The 20,044-nt window shown below is 41.5% G+C and overlaps 1 protein-coding gene across 4 annotated transcripts in view; it reads right to left on the bottom strand.

The window, feature by feature from the left end:
• gpr107 (G protein-coupled receptor 107) overlaps positions 1-20,044 on the bottom strand; it is a 127,709-nt gene that overhangs the window by 80,546 nt on the left and 27,119 nt on the right. For 3 of the 4 annotated variants that reach the window (XM_048613512.1, XM_048613515.1, XM_020531225.2), the window contains exons 10-14: positions 19,910-19,985; positions 14,595-14,668; positions 10,950-11,067; positions 8,290-8,420; positions 5,472-5,515 (exon numbers count right to left, since the gene is read on the bottom strand). In XM_048613512.1, the coding sequence (XP_048469469.1) occupies positions 5,472-5,515; positions 8,290-8,420; positions 10,950-11,067; positions 14,595-14,668; positions 19,910-19,985 (443 nt within the window). Of the gene's footprint in view, positions 1-2,920; positions 3,037-5,471; positions 5,516-8,289; positions 8,421-10,949; positions 11,068-14,594; positions 14,669-19,909; positions 19,986-20,044 lie in introns of those variants that run through there. The other variant, XM_048613513.1, reaches the window with a different exon arrangement.

Genomic DNA, 20,044 nt, shown 5'->3' with positions numbered 1-20,044 from the left:
TCAAGTAGTGAAGCAAAGTTCAGATTTCTCAGAATTTCATAATTTCTCAGAAAGCCGCTCCTATGCGCCATCCCTGGCAGCACAGCCTTAAACTTGCCTCCATCAGTATAACTTGCTCAAAACTGTGCGAAAGCAGGCCAAGTATACAATGGCTTCCTCCCCAGTCCTGCTACCATACAACCACTGAAATTCGAGTGTCGAACGCTAGGGGAATTGCAGCCACAAGCTTATGGTGAAACACTCTAGTCTAATGTTCCACTATGTATTCAGCATTATTTGTAAAACCAGCAAATTCCCTCATGGAATTGCTCTCAGTGGGTCAGAGAATATATAGTTGTATAAGAAAACGATTATGCACCGCAAAGGACAACGTACTAAATTATTAATAGGTCTCTCACTAAGCTTCTCCCAGGGGCAAGATACAAAGGGAACAATGTCGGAGGTAGATCAGGCCATGCCTGCATGCAGCAGATAGGAAAGAGTAGGAGGAATTTCAAGAGTAATGCGAACCCTTCTAAAAAAAAGCTTTCAGTTTATGCATATCTTTCAAAAAAACCACAGGTAATAACAGAGCAAACTGTCTCCTTGTTTATTATATCCTTGCTGTTTACAGGGCCTTGTGTATGAAAATTCGCCACTGTTTTTTCAGCACAAGTTACAGCTAGCAAACATCACAAAACCAACTAAGCAAATCAGTTAAACTATTTTCTCATTTATTTGACTCTGCTTGTTTATTTCAAACCCACAAGAGTACATTTAAAATAAATGTATTAAGTAATTTACCAGAAACATTAGCTTTTGATTCTTAGAAAACGTGTCCAAGAAAATTTTCCCCTCGCACAGGTGTCTGATAGAGGTCTCGGTGTTAATTCTGTTTCATTTCTGCAACTTGCATCATGTATACAACTTTCATGGAGTGCACCATGCACCCTTGTCATGGTGCACGTGCCAGTTCTGCTGCACATCAACTCTTAAAATGCAGCGACAGGAGCACTGATGCTCTACTTGACATCCACCCTGTCAAAACCTTTAATTTTCATAGGTTACTGCTAAGTGTTCGTTTTTCCAGTGAACAGAGTCCAAGCCTATTCAGTTTTTGTTCTATTTATGTATGACCTGTTGTATGACCTCAAAATACAATGTTTGAGACATTACTGAGCCACTTTAAATGGAAAGTTTCCTTCTCAGCTATAAAGATCACATGGAAAACAGAACAATCCCCGTTTGTGTGAGAAAAAAATCCACTAATCGTCATAACTATAGGTTCATTATTTGGAAATTTGTGAAATTGATTTCCAAATTAATCTACGATGGTGCTGGTCTTCTTCAAGAGATTCTGAAGAATTTTTAAAATACTTGAATAGGTTACTGTTGTTCTTTGAATGTTAATTTACAGCAGGGAATCATCACTTGATGGATGAAGTATCAATTCTATAGGTAGCCAGTTATCACTTGTACCTTCAGATTAAATAATAACTGCTCGATGGCTCTAAGCTTATGCAGCTGTGGAACTCCAACAATTATGTCAAGGGTTTCATTGGAAGATGCACACCAAACTCACTGCAGAAAGGAATCTAAACATTTTTATGCAATGGACAGGTGTTCAAAACTAAAATAAGCAAAAAACATAAAAGGCAAAATACCCAATAAATTGATCTTTCTAATTTAACAGAATAAATATTTAGCAGAATAAGTGAACAGGATGAATAAATTTGAGATAATTGTGATGTAAAAATGGTAAAAAAAATTGCAACATGCTGCTGTGCAGAGGGTCCTGGGTGTCCTTGTGCATGAAGTGCAAAAGGTTGGTTTGCAGGTGCAACAGGTAATTAAGAAAGCAAATGGAATTTTGTCCCTCATTGTGAGGGGCATTAAGTTTAAAAGCAGAGAGGTTCTGTTACAGCTGTATAGGGTGCAGGTGAGGCCACACCTGGAGTACAGCGTACAGTTTTGGTCTCCTTACTTGAGAAAGGATGTACTGGTAGCGGAGGGGGTGCAGAGCAGATTCACTGGTGCAGGTTGATTCTGGAGTTGAGTGGGTTGGTTCATGAAGGGAGACCGAGTAGCCTGGGATCTCCTCATAGGAATTTAGAAGAATGAGGGGGGATCTTATAGAAACATATAAAATTATGAAGGGAACAGCTAAGATAGAAGCAGGGAGGATGTTTCCACTGGCAGGTGAAACTAGAACAAGAGGGCATAGCCTCAAAATTAGGGGAAGCAGATTTAGGGCTGAATTGAAGAGGAACTTCTTCACCCAAAAGGGTTGTGAATCTGTGGAATTCCCTGCCCAGTCAAGTAGTTGAGGCTTCCTCATTGAATGATTTTAAAGCTAAGATAGATAATTTTTGAACAGTAAAGAATTAAGGGTTATGGTGAAAGGTGAGTAAGTGGAGCTGAGGCCACAAAAAGACCAGCAATGATCTTATTGAATGGCGCAGCAGGCTCAAAGGGCCAGATGGTCTACTCCTGCTCCTGGTTCTTATGTATTTCTATGGAAAAATGAATGAGGACTGTAGTGAGAAGGTGTAATTTGCTTACTAAAAGAGTCCCATGCTTTTCAGAGTTCCCACAGACCTTCTCTGTCCATCAGAATTATTTATGGTGACTTTAAGGATTTTAGCACAAATATCATAACTGCACATTCAAGTCCTTTCATAATCTATTCCCATCTTTCTTTTCCATCAGCCCTCCACCCAACCCTGGAAGCCAGATGCTTTTACACCAAGGCCATTACCCAATCTCTCACTGACTCAATTTGAGCTGCTTTTGCAGATTTTCTCCTTCCTAACTTAGTTGAATGCTGGCTTAAGAATTTGGTTTATTGAAAGTAATGTAACACCAAGTGTTTCTTTTCATTGCATAATAAATGTTGTTAAGCCACTCAAGTCTGAGTTTTTTTTTATTCACTTACAGATGTGGGTGTCACTGATTAGGCCAGCATTTATCAACGGTTTCTAATCATCTTGGAGAAAGCAGTGGTGAGTTCCGTTCTTGAACTGCTGCAGTTCCTAAGGTCGAGGGACATCCATGATGCTGTTAGGAAGGGAATTCCAAAATTTTGACTCAACAACAGTGAAGGAACAGCGACATAGTTCCATATTCGGATGGTGTCTAGCTTGTAAGGGAAATTGGAGAAGCTCCTATGCATCTTCACTCTGGTTCCTTTGTATGGGACAGATTGAGAGCTTGGAAGATGCTGTCAGATGAACCTTTTGAGTGTTTACTGCAGTGCATCAATGCTTGCAGATGAGATGAATAGATTTGCATAAAAAATATTATTTTTCAGTCTAAACCTCCTCCACCAATCTCTCCCCTATTTCATTCCACTGAAACCAGCTCAGCAGGATATTTTGTACAGTGTGATAAAGCTGGTCAATGACAGAAACAATGAAGAAACGGAAGAAATGTAAAGCAGAACGACTGCAATTATCACTCAGCTGTAAATAAAACGCAAATCTGCTTTAAAAATTAGGATGAAAAGTAGGACAAAGCTACCACACTACAAAAAATACAACTTGACACAGGTGGAGGAAAAGATACAAATTCTGTTTTGTTTTCCAAAACATACAATTTTCCAACATGTTTTGGATATGTGTAGCACTTTACTGCACTACAGACCCCACACCTGCGCCTATTACCAATGCTCCACAGAAATAAACTAGTGCTTCAGGCTCTTGACTGATTTCCAAATATAGCTCAGCACTCAATAAACTGTAAACATGTCTTGAAAACTCCACCACAGGCTAACTCGTCATATGTCCAGCACAGGATCAAATGAGTTGATAGGTAAAGAGTCAACAGGGAGCTAGTTCCCTTCACATGGATTTGCTATTAGAGAGCTGAGCAGCAGTATGACTCCTCAGATTGAAAATAAATAACTGCACTATGCTGTCAAAAACGTTTGGGCTTCAATATCTCAAAAGACACATCTTCCACTTCCAAAAGAGAATACAGTATAGAATCAATAATACATGTGCACTCAGAGTTTCCTTAGCTTCTAGTAGCATTCCGAATGCAATGAGCTGAAACCTGAACAGGATCACTAGAGGAGCGAGCTTGAAATGCCACAGGGTGTAACAGGAAAGTTTCCTCAACAGACATTCGCTCCAGACTTACATGCCAGCATTGTAATGCTAGACAATTGTAAAGTACAAGAAATTACATCTATTGACTTCTATTTGCCAACATAAATTACAGGTTAACTAAGTTTAGCACAGACCAGCCCTGGCTGTAAAATTCATCATTTTATCAATCACAGCCTGTAGCAAGATATTTTTTGATGTGGCAACTGGAAACTGAGGCTATGTTTAATAAAACACAAATCACAACACTGCAAAAGAACACTAAAAAAAAACACAAGTCTCAACTTTTATTTTCCATCTCTCCTTTTATGTGGCCCTGTTTGATAGGGTTGTTGAGTAGCTATATCGCACGGTTTCTCAATGTTGCTAAAGAACTGATTGCTAGAAAGTTCAATGTGTTAACTGTTCACCAGAGACATGAAAAAAGCTGGTAGCTGAGAAATGAGTGGAAGACAGAATGTCTAACATGGTGTTTCATTCAAATCCATTTACAAGATTGCAGTGATTTTAAAACAAGTAGTGCAGTGTGTGTGAAACAGTAAGTTTCATGCATTGTCAGTGGAGGGACACCGTCAGGTATCAGCTTTTAATGTTTAACATTTATCAAGTTCATCATATGAAATACTGACCATTCCAATCAAGGCGTTTCAGGTTTGGTGAACAGTTTCAGTGAAGATCAAATGGTGTAGCATTTTTTTTGAGGGGTGTACAGAAGAAGGGGGAGGAGGGTAAGATTCTTGCCTGTAATTGCTAACCATTATCTCTGCTGACAGGTCCATTGATGGATGTCACCAGAACATGATCAGGCTCTGCTGCAATAATTTCAAACATCTGACCTGCATTGTCCTGGTTTAATTCTGAAGAATGACTGTAAATAAAAGGTCATGGAAGGGAGTGGATGCTGATCTAACCAAATCCAGCAGCAGGAGCAGAGATTTTATTTTAAAAGGAGAGAAATATATTAAAACTTGATATCTGTGTTCCTCTATTGTTTCACACATCCTGCACAGTTTCAGTTTTAAAATCACTGCAACCATTTAGACAGGTTTGAACAAGATATCAGGCTAGACATTCTGTCTTCCACTTAATTCTCAGCTACCAGTTTTATTTTGTCTGATATTTATCAGCCACTTTAGACAGTAATTCTGTGTTGATAGATGAACTGCAAATTTTTTAAAACATGTATATTTCCCATAATGGTTCACAGTTTTAGTGATAAGCAAGCGCAGACCCAGTGTTCACTGGGTACAGGTTTTTCAAAGACAATCTGGAGTATTTTACACCAGTATACCTTCTGCATTGTCCAGTTTTTAGCTGCATGAAATGCGAGTGTTCTGTTTAAAACTACCTGCACAGCAACCATCAGATTTCTAGATAATTCCTTACCTTTTCCATCTGTAGCTGACGCTTCTTGCAAATGTCTAATTGACCTGTAAGTGGAATGATGAATAACAATTAGAGTGCACTTAATTTGACACTGCAGCATTTTCCACAAGCTTAAGTTCATGGACAAACTTAACCAAATCAAGAGACTTCAATTTTATGTACTTGCAATTTTCACCAAGGATACGTAAACTACACTTTAAGATTAATCTAATGAATGGACAAGTGACTACACTAGTTTTTATATACATTAAAACTCAACAATTAAGCGATACAATCTCACATTACTAACAGTGACTTCTGAAGAAATCTCCCATAAATTCACTATTGTTGCATCAATTGCCCCATGAGATAACAAAGTGCAGAGCTGGATGAACACAGCAGGCCAAGCAGCATCAGAGGAGCAGGAAGGCTGACGTTTCGGGCCTAGACCCTTCTTCAGAAATTGGGGAGGGGAAGGGGGTTCTGAAATAAATAGGGAGAGAGGGGGAGGCGGATAGAAGATGGATAGAGGAGAAGATAGGTGGAGAGGAAACAGACAGGTCAAAGAGGTGGGGATGGAGCCAGTAGAGGTGAGTGTATGTGGGGAGGTAGGGAGGGGATAGGTCAGTCCAGGGAGGACGGACAGGTCAAGGGGGCGGGATGAGGCTAGTAGGTAGGAGATGGGGGTGGGAGGAAGGGATAGGTGGGAGGAAGGACAGGTTAGGGAGGCGGGGACGAGCTGGGCTGGTTTTGGGATGCGGTAGGGGGAGGGGAGATTTTGAAACTTGTGAAGTCCACATTGATACCATTGGGCTGCAGGGTTCCTAAGCGGAATACGAGTTGCTGTTCCTGTAACCTTCGGGTAGCATCGTTGTGGCACTGCAGGAGGCCCAGGATGGACGTGTCGTCTGAGGAATGGGAGGGGGAGTTGAAATGGTTCGCGACTGGGAGGTGCAGTTGCTTAGTGCGAACCAAGCGTAGGTGTTCTGCAAAGCAGTCCCCAAGCCTCTGCTTGGTTTCCCCGATGTAGAGGAGGCCACAACGGGAACAGCGGATGCAGTATACCACATGAACAGATGTGCAGGTGAACATCTGCTTGATGTGGAAAGTCTTCTTGGGGCCTGGGATGGGGGTGAGGGGGGAGGCGTGGGGGCAGGTGTAGCACTTCCTGCCGTTGCAGGGAAAGTGCCAGGTGTAGCGGGGCTGGAGGGGAGTGTGGAGCGGACAAGGGAGTCACGGAGAGAGTGGTCCCTCTGGAAAGCAGATAAGGGTGGGGAGGGGAAAATGTCTTTGGTGGTGGGGTCGGATTGTAGATAGCGGAAGTGTCAGAGGATGATGCATTGGATCTGGAGGTTGGTGGGGTGGTACGTGAGAACGAGGGGGATTCTGTTTTGGCTGTTATTGCGGGGAAGGGGTGTGAGGGATGAGTTGCGGGAAATGCGGGAGACATAGTCGAGGGCGTTCTCGACCGCTGAGGGGGGGAAGTCACGGTCCTTGAAAAATGAGGACATCGGAGATGTACAGGAGTGGAATGCCTCATCCTGGGAGCAGATGCGGCAGAGACGAAGGAATTGGGAATAGGGGATGGCATTTTTGCAGGAAGGTGGGTGGGAGGAGGTGTATTCTAGGTAGCTGTGGGAGTCGGTGGGCTTGAAATGGATATCGGTTTCTAGGTGGTTGCCAGAGATGGAGACAGAGAGGTCCAGGAAGGAGAGGGAAGTATTGGAGATGGTCCAGGTGAACTTAAGGTTGGGGTGGAAGGTGTTGGTGAAGTGGATGAACTGTTCGAGCTCCTCGTGGGAGCACGAGGCAGCGCCGATACAGTCATCAATGTAACGGAGGAAGAGGTGGGGTTAAGGGCCAGTGTAGGTACGGAAGAGGGATTGTTCCACGTAACCTACGAAGAGGCAGGCATAGCTTGGGCCCATGCCGGTACCCATGGCCACCCCCTTTGTCTGTAGGAAGTGGGAGGAATTAAAAGAGAAGTTGTTGAGGGTGAGGACGAGTTCGGCTAAGCGGATGAGGGCGTCAGTGGGGGGGGACTGGTCGGGCCTGCACGACAGGAAGAAGCGGAGGGCCTTTAGGCCATCTGTATGGGGAATGCAGGTGTATAGGGACTGGACGTCCCTATTGCCCCATGTTTTGTTTAAGGAAATCGACAGGGAGAAGGGCAAGGCAACTTTTCTTCCAATCAATCTATCAACTTTTGTTTGGGAAACTGCAGAATCACTGTTGTGTGCTGTGCCTGACACCTATACAGGCTGACTGTCTGGTACTCCCACGTGCTTAAGAAATGTCAGCATCCATCTTGACTACACAGCAATGTTTAGATTAGTGTGGGTCTGGGTACTAATAAGTTAGGCTATGGTTCATATCTTCATCCTTGACCATAGTGTGGATGTTAGACCCTGACTTGGTTAAAGCTTCCTGCGTTTCTGACTCCTGATGTCTTAATTTGTACATGAAGAATGCATACTTCAGAAAATACCAAAGGTTTGTTCCCATGTGAACTAGTACTTTTCAAGATAAGAAGGTCTGTGGAGACCAAGTGGAAAACAGGCTATGAGAGAAGAGGCAAGAAACCGAGCTGCGTTTTCAGCTTTTTGGGTGTACTTGAGCCTTAGCAGAACAGTAGAAGAGTTAACTCGACTTGAATTATTGATTTTCCTGCATGACAACTCAAAATATTCTGCGGACTATATTTTCTAATCGATTCTGGGGGTGGGCAGTCTGGAAAGGTAAGGTGACATTTTGACCTTTCCTAGCTCACCCAAGGCACAATTCATCATGTCCACCAGCCAAATGACCTAACCCAAAATTAAGTCATTGCCACTCTTACCACACAACAGGGAACAGAATGGCACCACAACACAGGAGGTCAACAAGAAAGAGGATCTCTTTCCACAGTCCATATTCTGTCGTCCCTTCTTCTGTCGATTCAATAATGATGTAAGCGACATTAGCAAGGACCTAGTGAACAAAGCAGTGTTACTAACAGACAACTTCTGCAACAGGGGAAAATGTTTTTCTCTTCACAACATATTCTTGGACCAGGTAACAAGTCAAGATCTGCATATATTTAATTCAGCTGCAGAAAGCGACTGGGTTTGGATCACTTATTCAGTGGTGCTGGGGCAGTTGGGAAGATGACTAAAACCTGAAGAAGGACTGAGGCTCCGAAAGCTTACGTTTTCAAATAAACCTGTTGGACTATAATCTAGTGTTGTGTGATTTCTGACCTTGTCCACCCAAGTCCAACACTGGCACCTTCACTTGCGGGAAAATGAGGGAGAGCAGGAGGGAAAAGGAAAGAAAAAAAAATTGCATCCATTGTGAAGTTTATCAATGCCAAGCACTCCCTGATCAGGTACAAATAGACAATATGTAGTTTTGCAGTCGTGATACAAGACCACACTTGAGATCTCACAGCACCCTCTAGTGGGTCAATGACATATTTGCACTTCTTAAAGTTTCCAAATAACAGCTATTTTGGCCACTTTTTACTAGGGGTCCACAAGTGCAGGAGTTAGGGCAAGATTATAATCAAAAAATTTCAAACGAGATCATTAAAACCAGACAGGGGCAGAGGGTGTCCTATTCCATCAATCTGGTGCTCAATTTCAAACATCAAAGGGGTGCATGGTCATGGTGAGGTGGAAAGTGATGACAAGGGTAATGCTACGTTTGTTTGGGAGGGAGGGGAACGGTGAGAGCAAATGGGGCAGAAATGGGTTGGAGATAGCTCAGAGCCCTGTCAACCAGGGTGGAAAGGAATTCTAAGTTGAGGGAAAAGGAGGTCATGTTCAGTCACCACTGTGGAAGGTGGCACCATTGAAACAGATGTGACAGAGAAATTGGGAGAACAGAATGGAGCTTTTGCAGAAAGGTGTGAGGAAGTGTAGTCGAGGTCAGTTTTTTTTGATATAGGTGGACATTCTACCCCCAGAAACAGAGATGTCAAAGACGGGAAGAGTCATAGATGGTCTGGGACAATGTGTGAAGGATGGAAATTGGCAGCAAAATTAATTTGTTCAATTCCAGATGAGAAAAGGAAGCAGCACTGATGATGTCATCAGCTGTGTGTTATGTGCATGACAAACTCCCTAAGACACACCTACAATTGGACCCATCTGTTCCACTTGCTCTTTCTTTGTCAACAACCCATTCCATTCCAAAGAAGGGTCTTATTGAACTTGAAACATTAGCTCTGTTTCTTACTTCACAGATGCTGCCAGACTTGCTAAAGTTCTCCAGCGCTTTCTCTTTTTATTCCAGCAATTAAAGTCCATGGCTTAAAACAAAACTGTTCCTACTACTGTTCGTACATAACTTCTCTCAATTACTCACATCCTTTAGAACACTCATTTTTTTCATGCTTAGGCAACCCTCTCTGACTGGGAGGGCCAAGTTAGCTACATTTTAGTGCCGCTGTCAATGCTGTTCTTGCTGAAGTTACTAACGGCACTCTTAAGGACATTATTGAAGACTCCATCAAAAAACATACATAGATGCCAGCAATTCTCTATCTCTTAAACAGGTAGACAAAACTGGGGTGGTATCGGCACAGAACAATGCACAACAGACTGCAAATACACTACATAACCGTTTACCAGGTTCAAGACATGAGTAAACTTAAATGCCCAACACATGAATTTATCATTTTCCAACACCAATCCTTCCCCCTGCAAACCCCAGGATACTATTTCCTACTTCAACTCCGTGAAACACAATGCCACCATCAGCCTTTCAATCCTGTTACGATTTATCTGGCATCCAGTTATTAATACTTCATTTACTGCATCCTTGGCTATGAGGAAAGAGCAGGAGTGGGAATTATCTGATAGCTTTTTAAAGGTGTCAACAAACGCAAGAAGGGCTGAATGACCTCTTTCTCTAATGGATCATTTTACAATTTACTAAGGGCGGTACAGTGGCTCAGTGGTTAGCACTGCAGCCTCACAGAGCCAGTGACCCGGGTTCAATTCCTCCCTCGGGTGACTGTGTGTGGAGTTTGCACATTCTCCCTGTGTCTGCATGGGTTTCCTCCGGGTGCTCCGGTTTCCTCCCACAGTCCAAAGATGTGCAGGCTAGGTGGATTGGCCATGCTAAATTGCCCATAGTGTTCAGGTGTAGATTAGGTGGGTTATGGGGGATAGGTCTGGGTGGAATGCTCCAAGGGTCAGTGTGGACGTGTTGGGCTGAAGGGCCTGTTTCCATACTGTAGGGATTCTATGATAATTCCTCTTCTATTCCTTTTAAATATTGCATCCCATACAATGGACACTGACCCTTCAAGCTCTCTCTCCGAAATTACCAAGCTTCATCCATGAAGTTCGTTTCAAGATTTTTAAAAGCCCACATCGAGACCAAGGTCTCATGCTTATTTTTCAGATTTTCGCAGCGAAATAAATGAAAAACATTTACATGCAGACAAATGACAAATGCATGTAGACTGTGAATATTGCAGTAGAGACAATACGCAGCTGCATTGTTCTTTACCTGGAGTGGAATAACTATCATAAAGATTTTCTTGTCTTTGTCAGAGAGGATGTGTTTAACGAATGCCCAGCCAGTTCCGATTAGCGAAATTGTAATGAACAACAGAGCACCCTTCAACCTTGCAAAAAAAAGGATAAGCATACAGCATTAGGAAAGAGGAGGATTCAAGGACAGTCAATGGCAAAGACGTTTCCTTGGATGTAACGGTGTCAGTGAGAGTTACAGCTGTCAATGCAAAATGAAGCATAAATGATGCTTTTTATTTAATTGGATACCCAGAGCTCTAACCATTTGACTTCCAGAAGATAGTTACCAAATGGAGTACTTGGTTGCAGACAATGAAACCAGCCTCTTATTGAGTAGGAAGTGGTAAATACTTAGCTGTGATTAAAAATACTTGCACTTATATGGAGCTTTATCATGCTGACAAAATGTTTCAAGCACTTCAGTAATCAAGGTGAACAGTTCGCAAAATGTTGCCTTGAAATCGTTGAGCTTAAAGATTCATAATTTATTATCTGCATTGCAGTTTCCCCATGACATGCAAAAAGGAAGAGCAAATTATCTGCACTCTCACCTCCACCAACACACTCTCTAAAACTGACTACAAAAATATATGCAACTTCTGGGTAATCCTTTCTCTTGTTCTTCTTGCCTACTAACTCTGGTGAGAGTAGCTTAGGAGCAACAGAAGCTGATGATATGGAGAAATACAGAGCAAAATCTACATAGTTCAATCTGAGCAGAAGGTTTGACCTATTTATCATCAGAACCACTGCTGTTATATTTCTTTCTAAAATCATATTACCAAATGGACGTCCTGAGCACAAGGCTTATTGTGCCAAAGGTTAAATGGATAATGGTACTTAAACCATCAGCAACACTGTCAAACACCCTACAAGGATGCTGGTCCTGTTGTTGTCCAGAGTAACCCAGTATAGGTCCCACCATCCCCAGAAACAGTCCCACTGATCCCAGATCTGAAGCCTTTCGCTCTGCACCAACTGTACTCACTAGTCTGTGGCACCATGGGAATAATTCAGAGATTATCAAACTTTGAAGTCCTGCCTTTCAATCTGGCAGCTAGCTCCTTAAATTCTTGTAGCGGAAAGAATCATCCTTCCTTCTACCTATGCTATCAGTACTAATATGAACCAAGACCTCTTGACTGTTTGCCCTCCTCTCCAGAATGTCCTATAGCTATTCAGGCCATTAACCTAGCCGTGGGGAGGCAACATACCACCCTGGAATCATGCCTCCAGCTGCAGAAATGCCTGCCAGTATCTTTCACTATTGAATCTCCTACTGCTGTAGCTCTTCTTTTCTGTCTGCTTCCACCTTGGGCAACTGGACTCTGAGTGCCCTCCCCAGAGGGCATCACAGAAAAACCGTTTGAAGTAAAATACACTCTAGGGCTTTCCAGATCGGCTGCTTCCTTTCATCCATTCCTTCCTTGACTGTACTTCTTTAAGCTGTGGCATGACCTCGTCTAGAAATGCACCTTCCATGCAACTCTCAGCCAATGTTGCAGTGCTGTGCCTATAGCCAAAGCTCAAGCTCCAAAGCCTGGATGATCAAACCAGTGGTATCGCCTGCAGAGTAGTCATCCAGGCTGCAAGGAGCATTTCAGATTTCCCACATTTAGCAGGCTGTGCAGCACAAGTGACTGAGCACACCTGCCATGTTTTTAATTATAAAAAAAAATTCTTACCCTAAATTTAACCCAAGTAGAAATTTAATCAGGTTATTTTATTTTTAAAAATTGGAGCCCTTACCAAAAGGCCGTAAGACAACAAGATTTAGGAGCAGAATTAGGCCATTCAGCCCATCAAGCCTGCAACCACTTTTCAATCGTGACCGATAGATTTTTCAACCCCATTCTCCTGCCTTCTCCCCGTAGCCCTTGATCCCCTTCCTAATCAAGAACCTGTCTATCAGTCTGAAATACACTTAACGACTTGGCCTCCACAGCCAGAGTCCTCAACTGCTCCTTATCTGACAAGCCCTTCACCCCCCGGGATTATTCCTGTAAAACTCCTCTGGACACACTCCAATGCCAGCACATCTTAGAGGTCCAAGATTGCTCACAATATTCCAAATGCAGTCTGACCAAAGTTTTACACCGCTTCAGCAGCTGTTGTCTAGTCCTCTTGAAATGAATGCTGACATTGTGTTTGCCTTCCTAACTGAAAGTTAACCTTAGGAGAATTCTGAACTAGGTCTTCAAAGTTCCTTTGTGCTACAGATTTCTGATGTCTTTCCCCATTTTAAAAAATAGTTTATGCCTCTATTCTAACCAAAGTGCATAACCTCACACTTTCCTAACATTGTATGCCATTTGCCATTTCTTTGCTCACTCTCCTAGCCTGTCCACGTCATTCTGCAGCCTTTAAGCGTCCTCAACACTACCTGCCCTCCACCTATCTTTGCATCATCTGCAAATTTAGCAACAATTCCCCCAGTTCCTTCATCCAGATCATTAACGTAAACAGGAATAGTTGTGGTCCCAGTATAGACTCTTGCAGAACTCCACTAGTCATCGACTGGCACCCTGAGAAAGACTCCTCTATCCCCACTCACAGCCTTCTGCCAATCAGCCAGTCCTCTATCCGTGCCAATACCTTTTTCCCTAACACCACGGGCTCTTATCTTATTTAGCAGCCTTCTGAGCAGCACCTTGTCAAAGGCCTTCTGGAAACTGAATTCTCCTTGGCACCTGGCAAACAGTTGATTGAAACTATAGCATTCTTCTTGTTGTCACACATGTCGCTTGAAAACTACATCCTGGCAGAAGGATGTGCACAACATTCTCAACAGTTTTGGCACATAGAACTAACTGCCTAAAACTATAAGGAAGTGCTAAACCTGAAATGAAAACAGGAAATTCTAGAAACACACAATGGATCTGCCAGTACCAGGAAAGATAAACAGTTAAAATACCAGGTGTAGACTTTTGTCAGAACTCATCAAGGTAGTTTTGATGAAAGGTCTACGCAAGAAATGTTTATCTTCCTGCTGTAGGACTTGCAGTGCATTTCCAGTATTTTGCTTTTGGAATACTAAGCATTATCAGTCAATGCATGCATTTCTTTGAAGTTTAGGATCATGTGAAAATTCTCTACAGTATATTACATTACATTACATTACATGAAATATTCTACCCTTCATCAGGGTATTTTTTATTTGGATCCATTTGTAGATAACAAGAGCGATGAATAAAACTGAATACAGTTTTATTGAAACTGATTTTCTCATTTAGATTTCCCTGGTGAGTGAAACTCAGGAGAGTAGGACTGGCTCGCATGGTTCAGTCAAAGTCTCTATAAAATTGGACTCAAGGAGGAGTACATGAATAATTTGGGGTCATGGCATCTTGAAATGTCCCCACGAGCAAACAATTCCATTCGCCTCCAACTGGACGTACTTTGTTCCAGAGAAGCAGAGGCACAAAATATAGTGCATATGAATTTGTTTGTTTGGACCCGCATTCCACAGTTCCATGATGTGCTATTGACCATTTTGGCGCATGATATATCAGTTTATGAATTGCTATAGTCTTTCAATTATTCCTTTTCTTTTTTTGTAGTTTTTAGCGATTTGTTCCAGAAACACTTTTCAAAAGGGACAATGTGATAATTTACTTACAAGTGAGTTATGTAGTATACCACAGCCCAACCTTCAATAGGATAACCCTGAGTTGATATAAAGTGATAATCAATCTGTTGGAAGAGAAAAGAAAAAAGAACATTAATGTCACTTGAATGATCACGTTGGGAAGAACTATAAATTTCTTTAATGGACAATTTCTGTCCAATCTCTTTGCACACATTACCTCTCCACTCACTTTTGCACCTCAGCACTCTTAGTGGAGTTTGGAGGTCTCAGCCCTCCGTTATTGTTTTTGGGAGTTGGCTGCAAGAAAGAACTGCAGAAAAGTTTTCTCTATGTAATATTTAACCCCAGAACTACTATTAAGTAGCAAAATTATTGAATAATGCTTTATAATAAATGTTGAAAATCCAAAAATAATCAGTTTTGCACAGCTTAAATGAAGAATTTTGCATGGGCTAAGTTATAAAAGTCATTATAAATATGGATTATGCAATTTCTATTTTTAAGGTTCACGAAGCTTCATCTGAATGGACAGTGCCCCTTATAATTGCTTAACGAGATAATTTTAGTCAACTTATTCAGACATGATATGACATGCTCCTGGAGCAGGTGGCACATTCTGGAACCCATGCCTCCTGGCTCAGAGGTTCGAACACCATCACTGTCCCACAAGAATCACATTGAACTAAGCCCACATATACATCAGCAGTAACAAAAATTTGATCTCAGTCAGCTACAGCTTTTTAAAATCTCTTGGGTACTGATGACAATGAAGGCGAACAATCAATTCAAACTTGTACCACTGCAGAAAGCTTTATGAATATTTCTATTTCTTTTGTGGATAAATGCATACAGATATGTTGATTCCTGTTAAATTTAAGGTACCTGCAGCAACCAGTCTTCAGATCTAAGTATTGCAGTTCAGCTGGAAAAGATGTTGTGGTCTTCTGTAAGATTATTGATGCTATTACCCATTGAGCCAACATGGGCAAATGGCACTCAAGGTTTCTTCTCTCTTTCTCAATCTCCTACAGACTCCAACTATTCTTTAATGATGTCGGTATTATGGAGGTTGATGCTCAAACAAAAATCTATGATGCATGATTGCTGCTCTTCCCAGTTTTATATTGTTTATGTACCTTTGACTTTGACAGACACCAAGTGGTACCCCAACACATGGAGCTTTCTACTGTCTTTCAGCAGCATTACACAGGAGTCCCCAAGATTTTGAATGAGAGCAATGTTTGAGATATGGAATTTGCATTATTTACATTAAATAGCATTTTTGGTAGCAAAAAGGTGGGAAACAGGGTTTACATCTGTTGCCAAAACCCAAGAATCAGACCACAGGATCCAAACAAACAATTTAATTAGTCAGCTACAGCTTTTTAAAATCAGAACTAAGCCCACCTCCACAACAAAATTCATGAAACTGTTTATCAGGGGATCATAGTGCGAACAAGGAATGAGCTAACATTGCCAGAACATTTAGCTTAAACCAGAAGCTTCACAGTAAGCTAAACATTATGTTGCAGGTAGGACTGGCAATCATCACACATAATAATGTTTTTGAAAAGTACTTAATGACAACAATGCTATATCAGGTTGATGATGGGGCTGTTAAGTATTTCCGAGCACATGAGGATTAGCAGTCAGAATGAGAACACTGTATAAATACAGATAGAACTCTCAGGTTGTATAACACCAACACTAATGATACATCTTAATTGTTCTACTGTAACAAATGTATGAATATCAAAGGAAATTACTTTTATTGCATGATTTTAAACAAAAGCTGCAGTAATACCCCCTCTTACCCTATTAGACTTATTTTTGACTCCCTCTAACAAAATATGACCAATTTAATTTTATGTCACATTTAAATAACCAGCTGCATCATTCCCAAAACCCACATATGAACCTGGAAAAACAATAATTCAAAATGAATATAATATGGATTAGATAATGCAGCCTCACACAGTACAGTTTAAGAGTCAGGAACTATGACATGTATTTCAAGACACACTTTCCTGATTCAAGACTGTTTACTGCAGCTAAATGGGAATGAAGAGCTGTACCATTCCAAATTAAAATAAAATGGTCTTCCTGGTGCAAGTATGATGAATATAAAACAATGAAATAATGAAATTATTTTCTTTAATACCAAGTTAATTAAAAATATGAAAATTTTTTAAAAAAATTTAAGACTGAGATGAGAAGAAATTTCTTTACTCAAGATAGTGGTGAGCTTGTGGATTTCATTACCACAGAAAGTGGTTGAGGTCAAAACATGGTGTGTTGTCAAGAAGCAGTAGATATAGCGCTTGTTGCTAAAGGGATCAAGGGATATGGAGGGAGGGTGGATTTGGATATACAGCTTACTTATCAGCCATGGTCATAATTAATGGCAGAATAGGCTTGAGGTGTCGAATGGCCTGCTCTTGCTTCTATGTTTCTATGTAAAAAGTTATACACTAATTTAGGAAATTCAGGCATACAGTACTGACAAGCAGTGTAGACTTGTTTGCCGAGTCGGTGTGTTTGGTTGCAGATGTTTCGTCACTGTGCTAAGTAATATCGTCAGTGCGCCGCCAGTGAAACGTTGGTGTTCTGTCACGCTTGTTATTTATATGCCTCAGCTTGCTGGGGTGGCTGGCATTACTTCCGGTTCTGTTTTTCAGTGGTTTGTATATTGGGTCCAGATCAATGTGTTTGTTGATGGATTTCCGGTTGGAATGTCACACCTCCAGGAACTCCCTGGCATGTCTCTGTTTGACTTGTGCTATTATGGATCTGTTGTCCCAGTCGAATTCGTGTCCTCCTTTGTGCGTATTGAGACCAGTGAGAATTGGTCGTGTCTATGTTAGTTTTATTGATTTGTGGGTATGGGATACTTTACACTCATCAGTAGCTGTCACAGGGTAGTTGTTGGTTTGTGGGCTACCTTGATACCTAGGGGTCTGAGTAGTCTTGTGGTCATCTCTGATATATCTCTGATGTACTTGGTGACTAGTGTGTCTGGCCATGTTGTGTCCTCTTGTTGTGGTCTGTTGCGGAGGTAATCTGTAAAGAACGTAAAGGATCCCATACCCACAACCAATAAAACTAACGTAATATACAAAATATCATGCGAGGACTGTGAAAAACATTACATAGGCCAAACTGGAAAAAAACTGACAATAGGGATACACAAACACCAACTAGCCACCAAGAGATATGACCAATTCTCACTGGTCTCAGCGAGAAATCTACAAGCTCATCCACAACCCGAGCTCCAAATCTTCTCAAAAATAGACTTTATGAACATATGTTAGAAACCCACTCCTAGTCATCTCCATCAATGTGAATGAACTGAGTGCAGCATTCCCTGCTAGTTGGGGGAGGGGAAGAGAGAGAGAGAGAGAGAGAGAGAGAGAGAGAGAGAGAGAGAGAGAGGAGATGAGGACACACTTGGGCAATTTCTTGCTTGCCAGTTATTGGGGCATGAGGTATCTGAACAGCGGATCATAAGTCCAAGCTCTCAGCAAGACAGATTGAGGGAATAGAATCTTATCCAGATAGCTCATAAAAATAGTTGCAAAGTTATCAGCAGTAACTGTAACTCTGACTGAGATCTACAAACTCTATACATAACAAATTTGGGCATTAAGTACATCAGCAATACAGACCAGCATTGCAATGGAAAATGTCACTAAGAAAGCAGAATGGCTCTAAATACTAGTTTAAAACTCATTTTCCCTCTTTGTTTATTTCTTAAAAGCTCTTCATGAATCTATGCTATTTCCCAACAGAGAAGACTGTGAACTAACATCATTCAATCACTGCTGTGCAACAGGTAGACTATATGTACTAGATATCTGTAGTTATCACGTTTTCCTTCCAAGAAGGTAACTTACTTATAAGTCATTTAGTATTATTAAGCTCCCTCTTCCTCCTCATGATTAAGATTAAGAACTTGTTAGTTTCCATTTCTTTATTGTTTCTACGACTGGAGAAACAGAGTTATAGGTCAATGTAGAGGTTAACAATCCATTCAATGGCTTTATCTGACATTGTGTGAGTGGCTGCGATGCCACCAAAAATGGATCTGTCTGTGTAATGTTCTACCACGGAAGGCCACATTCACAATTTGAACTGTTCTTCATGTTCCACACATGGAACAAGTGGCCACATCTTCCCTAGTTTACCCTTGAGAAGTTGAGACCTGTCAGTTACCAGATTGCACTTAAGTGATGTTTGTAGTGAACCCGGTGGTGTGCCATCAAGGGGTAGGGTTGTCATCAGTTTATAAGGTGTTGAATGTGTTCTAACATGTTCCAGATGGACGTATGGGTGATTTTGTTTTTCTGTTTTGAGGTCTTTTGTTTTTGGGAGTACTTTGCCAGCAGTCAAGCTGATGGTTCCTTTGAGGAAGATGCTTCCCCTGCTGACATGAGATTAAATGTGTGCTAACACAGGAAGCCATTCAAGCTGTGTTGGTCTCAGTATCCCAGAGTTAATCCTCATGACTTCCTGGAGGTGGATATCTACCATGTTTGTGCAGCAGCTCCTGAGCCAAGTTTAGCAGCAGTACTTTGCAGTTGGGTAGGTCAACACAAGTGAAACCATGTTTACAGTATTGGATTTGCTGCCTCCAGGTGACACCTACCAACTTCTGTATGAGACTCACACTTATTTTGGCCTTGGCTTCAGTGTTCTGGAGGTATTGACAGTAAGTCAATGTATGATGTAAATGTGTCCTGGCATTGAGTTAAAGGTGAATGGTCCACTTGGGCTTTGAAATGTTCTGGTGGAAGGCTGAATTGACAGTCTTGGCAAATCAATAGATCACAGAATCATAGATCATCAATCAGCATGTTCTCTAAATCCTGAGGTTTTTTAGCCTGGGAAGCCAGGACCAAATCATCAACAAATACAAATTTGTGGGAGGACAGTCCCTGATCCATGCAAGAACTGATCCTTTTGAGGGCCCTTGTTGGTTATGAATAGGCAGCTGAATTGATGTACGAGGTGAGAGGGAGACAGCACCCTTCATGTAGCCCTCCAACCTAAAAACCTGCAAACTAGAAGGCAATCAAATCCCAATCACTAGGATCTCAGTACAAGCAATAAAACCCACTGGAAAATGGATTCTCTCAGGAAAGCAAAGTCACTGCAAGCAAATCAAAGAGACAGCCTGGATGCAACACTCCATATCACAGGTTACAGTTGTCACAAAAAAAGTATCAGTGTACTGTGAACCACACAGATAATGTTACATAGGCAGATCATAAACAGTACACACACTGATTTTGTTATAAGATGTTATGCTCAGTGTTCTATGTAGAAATGATACTCAAGTCACTTACAGCATGGAAAACAAGAGACAGGGATTTGGTGAAGGCAAGCGCCCCCATCAGCCAATGGATCTTAAACACATCACTGCTAAAGAGAAAAGAATGCAAGTGGTAAATATGTTGATCATATTTCCCATTTTATTACAC

The sequence above is a fragment of the Rhincodon typus genome, chromosome 28 (genome assembly GCF_021869965.1).
Source record: "Rhincodon typus isolate 14 chromosome 28, sRhiTyp1.1, whole genome shotgun sequence".
Classification (NCBI taxonomy): Eukaryota; Metazoa; Chordata; class Chondrichthyes; order Orectolobiformes; family Rhincodontidae; genus Rhincodon; species Rhincodon typus.
The sequence above is the reverse complement of the archived record's forward strand: the minus strand, read 5'-3'. Positions and strand labels throughout refer to the sequence as shown.